Source organism: Gossypium hirsutum, chromosome D07, assembly GCF_007990345.1.
Source record: "Gossypium hirsutum isolate 1008001.06 chromosome D07, Gossypium_hirsutum_v2.1, whole genome shotgun sequence".
In the NCBI taxonomy this organism is placed as follows: Eukaryota; Viridiplantae; Streptophyta; class Magnoliopsida; order Malvales; family Malvaceae; genus Gossypium; species Gossypium hirsutum.
Genome location: NC_053443.1, coordinates 22,551,584 through 22,558,064, shown reverse-complemented (window position 1 = coordinate 22,558,064; position 6,481 = coordinate 22,551,584). Strand labels below are relative to the sequence as shown.

The 6,481-nt window shown below is 33.4% G+C and overlaps 1 protein-coding gene across 1 annotated transcript; it reads right to left on the bottom strand.

The window, feature by feature from the left end:
- Positions 1-1,896: 1,896 nt before the first annotated feature.
- Positions 1,897-4,471, bottom strand: LOC107954441 (pentatricopeptide repeat-containing protein At5g16420, mitochondrial-like). The gene is given in 2 exon segments (XM_016890001.2): positions 1,897-4,007; positions 4,010-4,471. Coding segments are annotated over 2 exon segments (1,623 nt in total). The 5' UTR covers positions 4,308-4,471; the 3' UTR covers positions 1,897-2,682.
- Between the last annotated feature and the right edge of the window lie 2,010 nt (positions 4,472-6,481).

Sequence of the window (6,481 nt, the reverse complement as noted above, 5' to 3'; positions counted from 1 at the left end):
AGCTGTTACTTGGTTTCCTCTTTTAGTAGCTTAAATGGAGGAATGATTATGGGCATTTTATTGATTGAATGAAATAAGTTTGTTAATTTTCAATTCTCTCTCTTTCTTCTCTTTGCATTTTTGTTTCTCTACTTATCCGTTTCTAAATCCAACTGCAACAAATTACATGGAACATGTTCGGTGGAAATTCACCTTCTTTTTTGAATTCTTGATACCCAGTTACAATTCCAGCTGTCGTTGCCTATCGTATTTCTTTCCTTCAAATTTATGAGCTAGTGAGTTGAAAATCGCTAATTTGACACCATTAATCAAAAAGCTTTGTTTCAATGAAGAATTTATATAAATTCTTGACCTGGGCATTTGGGAATTGTGGCGACGACGACGGTGGTTGTCGAAGAATTTTTTGTGGGTAAATGAGAAATGATGTATTAGAATCATTTATTCCTTGGTTTGCTTTTATTGTCATGTTTTTGAGGACTTAAGTGATAGAATGTGTAATTATGAAGGGCTAATTTTTTTGAATTATTTAAAATTAAGATCAAATTGATAGAATGTGTAAGTGTTGAGGACTAAATGTATTATTATACCAATTAAAAATGATCACATCATCATTTTCATTAGCAATTTAACGAATGGTGGTCAAAACAGAACCAAACGATAATGTTGGTGACAAAATTGAAAATTTTTGTAGTTCAGTGACAAAAAAAAACACGTTAATTGTTATGAGACTAACTGCATTATCTACCCTAGATTTTAAATTATTTTAATTAAAATTTTAAAATATGAATATTATATTAATTAAATCTTTTTGTCAATTTAGTTGTCAATTTAAATATTAAATATTAGTTCAAATATGAGGTTTAATATATTTAAAATACGTGGATCAAATTATAAACATGTTTGTATACATCACATAGATAACTTGAATTTATTTATTTTTAAAATAAAATACTATCACTAATAGAAACAATAAATAATAAGAACCCAAAAACATGACACATAGTAAAAACTATATATAAGAAACTACAAACGATGCACAAATGCCTTCTTTGTAGAATAATCCACAAGAGGAGAAAAACAAAATGACCATAATTGCAACATTGGAAGAATTCAAACAAACCAGAGATGTATCACCTTAATTAAATCGTTGAAAATTGCATCCTAACCTGCCATCATTAGATCAACTTAGTGATTAATTCCCGTTAACCAAGAAACCATTGCCAATAGACCCACCACATCTCTAATGCAAAAAAGGCTAAGCTCAAATGGCATATCTTTCTCCTCATCTCAAGTCCAATTTTACAAAAACTTTATTATGCTCTATCATGATAAAGCCTTCTAAGAACGATTCCCGATAGATCTGGCGACACCCTTAACTTGATAAATCTCGTATATACACTAAAACACAATTAAAAACTTAAAACTAAAACCGACATTGTTTTAAAAGAAAACAGAATGGGCAAAACAAAAATCACAATAACGTGGACAAAAACCATGATAGTGTAGATTAAAATTGAAAACAAAATAAAAAATTAAAAAATAATGTTGCAGAAACAATGACCAACAATCGGCTCAAAGGCCGACACTGACAACGTTAAGATTTGGTTTGAAAAAGTTAAAGCGAGTAAGATTTTTAAATTTAACATTAAAAAAAATAAACAAATAGATACCCATGCTTTCAATTTAATGGACGTGTTGAAATTTGTACCAACATTTAATTCTATACATTAATAATATTTTGGTGATTTAGTTAGAACTATTGGACGGTGTTTGGTGCAATCAATCCTTACCTAAACCCTCCGGCAATTTTGATCCAAAGCTCAAGTCGCTATCGAGTAAAGCGTAAACTTATACGCGTAGATCCTATAACGTCCGTTCCCCTCTGAAACATGATCATATTAACTTTGCTTTCCCTCTCCTTTATTGTGACGAAATGGAATAATTATATGTTTGCAGAGTTTTCCTTTTGTTCTTTATGTTTCTTTAACCCACGTGAACATTTAAAGGTTTACAGTCTCAAACCTACTTAATGTATCTACTTGACGAAAGTCAAAAGACACAAGGCTTGACGTTTAATATAAAATCTACAACTACTAAAGCATATGGCAAGTAGAAAGTTTCTCTTGTTTGGACCAGACAGCTTGTTTCCCACTAGCTGTATACATTCGTGGCAACAAAATTGTCCACTAGATACTTACCACTCCAGACCCCAGTGCTGCCCAAGGACCACCTATTGACTGAGGCAAGGCAACATTCTTTCAAGTTAAATCGTCCAGTCTTCACCCCCTCCAAGTGAGATTTAAATATCTGTCCTACCATCCCAGTAAAAACAGAATCTTCTCACTGGAATTGTCTTTGTGAACTTCACAATGTTTACCATCAGAAAACTTGCATGCACCTATTCAGACGTCTCGGTCACCTCTATAATCCTTACTTTGACTCGGTATTAATGAATTGGCTAAGGGAATGTTCCCCATGTTCTTTAACTTCCGCATGCATGATGACCTGCTCCATAGAGAGAGTTACAAAGCAATTCATGACCAAAGTTGCAATTGTTCATAAAACACTCCCAATCGTTGTTTCATCTCCTTTAAACAGTTGTCTAACCCAAATAAACTTAATGATATAGTTGATTTCCAAACAATATTAAAAATCTGAGATTCTTAAGAAGACATTGATCCTTTAGTTAGCAGTCTCCAACAACTGATGAAGAAGATCAACCCCATTATTCAGTTTGCCAACAATCTTGGTTAAAAATAGATCCCAAGAACTCCTATCAACTCTCCCACTTGACATAGCCATTGAAACAACTTTCTCAACTTCACCTTCCTTTCCCATACCCTGAAGCACTTCAATCAATATATTGTATGTTGCTTTATTTGGCAAACAGCCTTTATCCAGCATTTCCTCCAGAATTCTAATCCCCTCCGTCGCATTACCAATCTTACAAAATCCTTTAATCAATATATTGTAGGTGAACACATTTGGATTACACCCTTTTTCCACCATATCATCCCACAACTTCCCCGCCTCACTCATTTCTCCTTTCTCACACATGCCATTAATTAAAGTGTTATACGTCAATAAACTTGGAACTGAACCTTTCTCGAACTCATCAAATATTTTCCTAGCCTCCCAAACTTTCCCTTCCTTACAGAGCCAATGAATCAATGTACTCAATATTGCATTATCCGGCAAACAATCATTTTTCAACATCTTCTTCCACAAATAACAACCTTCCTCCACTCTGCCTTCTTCACACAACAGATCAATTACTTTACAAGAAAGCGAAGAACTGGGGATATACTTTCTCTGAAGCATATCGTCGAACATGTTAAGCGCTTCCCCGGATTTCTTCTCTTTACAGAAGGCCTCAATCATAACTCCATAAGTAACCTCATTTGGAGCAACACCATTTTCCTCCATTTCATCCATCACTTTAACAGCTTCATTGAACTTTCCCAATTTACAATACCCGTCCATTAAAACCGTATACGTCGTTGCATCAGGAATCCACCCTCTGTCTAGTAACTCCTGAAAAACCCTCTTCCCGTTTCGCATATCGCCCCTCGCCAAATATCCACCGAGAATTGTCGTGTAAGTAACCAAATTTGGTACCATTCCCATCGCAGGCATTTCATCAAGCACTTTATATGCGGCTTCGACGTCGTTTTTCTGACAAAGAGCTTTGATCAAGATATTGCCAGTAAAAACATTCGGTATCACGTTAAATTTTGTTTTGCTGCTTTTGAACATTAGGTGAACCAAATCGTACCGTTTGTTTTGAATCAAAACGTTTAACAAAGTGTTTAATGATCGAACAGATCGTTGCACGTTGAAGTTTTCGATCCGCAGAAAGGTTTTTACAGCCAATTTTGGAAGGGAAGCGAGGCCGTAATTTCGGATAACAGTGATAAAAAGATTTTCGCCGCATTTGATTTGTGAATTTTGGAGCTGAGATATGAGGGATTCCATGGGTTCGAAGGCACGTGCACGAGAGAGTTTTGGATGATGGATTGGTAGGTGTCGAAATTATGGCAAAAGTTGGGGTGGAACTTCCCAGCGTAGAGGAAGATTTGGAGGGCGAGATCGAGGTTTTGTTGGCGATTGATCATGGAGACGAGGCGCTTTGGATGGAGGCGTTGTGGCCAAGGTTTAATTGGGGGTGTAACGGTGTAGTACTGGAGGAGTGGGGAGGAAGGATCAACGGTTGAAAGGTCAACACTGGTGAAAGATCGGAAAGTGGTGTTTTGATGGAGGAGTCCGGTCAGTAATCGGCGGTGCAGCGGTTGTGTACGACGCATCATGGTTCAGAGAAACAAAGCCCTCGGAGGAGCTTTCAACAATGCGCTGATGGAATTGAAACTTGGAATCACGATGACGGCGGCACTGTCGAGAATTATTAATCCTGCAAAACCCTATTAACTATAATTTATTAAAAATTATCTTAATTAAAATATTATTTTAATAAGATGTTTAATTTTCAAGTGAAAAATTTATTAATCATATTTTATTAAATGAAAATAATATTTAATTAGTAAAATTAAAAATATCAATTTAATAAGTTATTAAGTTTCATAATTAAATATTTAATTAGTTGTTTGAATTTAATAACTCGTTGTTAGACTCGAAAATATAAAGGAGGTGAATTGATACTTTAAAATTATTTGTAAACTTTTCTAAATAATGAAGAAAGGGAAGAAAAGCTTGTACAATTCTATTTATAGTGGTTCGATCCCAATTGCCTATATCCATTCCTTTGGTACCTCAATCAAGAATTTCTCAATTTACTATATTTGAATTGATACCTTTCAAAGACAAATTATAACATTTACAATCCATATCTTTCTTCACAAGGCTAAGATAGAACATTCCCCTTAGTTTTTATGGCTTAACTAGAATCCTCTAGTTTTTATAAGGCTCAACTATAACCCTTTACCGTTTACTTAAGGTTTTATAGCTCTTACAATAGAAAGAAAAGATGTAAACAAAGAAGATCTCTCAAGGGTGTGTGCTTACAAGTATTAAGCTCTCACTCTTAAAAAATTGAAATGAGAATGATAAAAAAGATCTAACAATAAACACTTAAGAGGTACTTACAAGAGAAAATGAGAAAATGAAGAATTTGAGAATTTTCTCTTGATTTCTATGCTTGGATGTTTATCTCTTGTATCTTGAAGTGTTCTTGATGCGTATATATAACAAGAAAAAAAAATTTGTGATCGTTTATAGCCGTTGAGGATAATTTCTAGTCGTTGGAAGCATTGCATACAGACTTGTATCAATACAACTCACAAGATTTACGGGTAGAAGCAAACTTGTATCGATAGAAGTGGACTTGTATGTGTAGAAGTCCCTCTAAGTATAAGTAGAAGTTTGGAGATATGCTTGAAGTGCTCTCTGACTTACTTCTATCGGTAGAACTTCCCTCAAGTATTGATACAACTTTTGATACTTGTATAAAATGAGTTTAAAACAGTTAAAAACATTTTTGGATTAACTTAAAAATATTTAGATAAATATAAACACATTTAAAACGTATTTTTGAGTATTTTGCAAGCCTTTGAAAATGTTTTAAAAATGTTTGATAAAATTTTTAATCATATTTTCACCAAATGATTTATTAATTAATTTATCTTAAATGTTGATATATCAAAAACTTAAGGCATCAAAGCTAACACTCATGATTAATTAATTCATTTAATTTGATAACTCATATTGATTAATTGTGTCTGTTAGATTTATGAATTTTATAATTAATCAAGTGAAAGAATGTAAAATAAAATATGCATAAAAGCAATAATGCATGCACATGTTATATGTCCTTTAATTTTGTTGATTTGGTTCCCACTTTCTTTCTTTTTTGAACATAATGCACACTTTTTTTTATTTGATGGAAATTCACAATATGAATTCTATGGTAGGTTTACAATGATTATCATATTGTTATAGGTGTATAACAACTATCTCTCTATAATAGGCAAAATCTTGACAAACAAATAGGGTTGTTATAGAGAGGGTTGACTGTAGTAGCCTTTTTCTTTTCCTTGCAAATGAAGTCTAGTAGCCATTGTAATCGTATTTTATTTGGATAAACTACATCAAAGGTCACCCTAAAATAGCGTCGTTCTTATTTTGGTCACTTAATTTTTTTGTCAATTTAGTCACTACCATTAGAAAAATTGACCAAAATAATCATTCAGTCGTTAAACCCTTCACGAATTGTTGATTGGACCTACAAGAAAAAGGAAAAAAAGTATTCTTTTAGTCCCTTTCAAAATTACAAAATTTTAAATTAATCCATCAAATTCCTATAAAAAACCCATATTAAAACCCAGTATTTACATTCAAGTCCCTTCTTCTTCTTCTTCTTCTTTGTGTTCTTTATCCTTTACTAGAGTACACCAAACACTGCAACGATGTCGTTCTGGCATCTTCAACAGAGCCTACCACTCTTTTTTCCAACCCCACCACTGTTTCT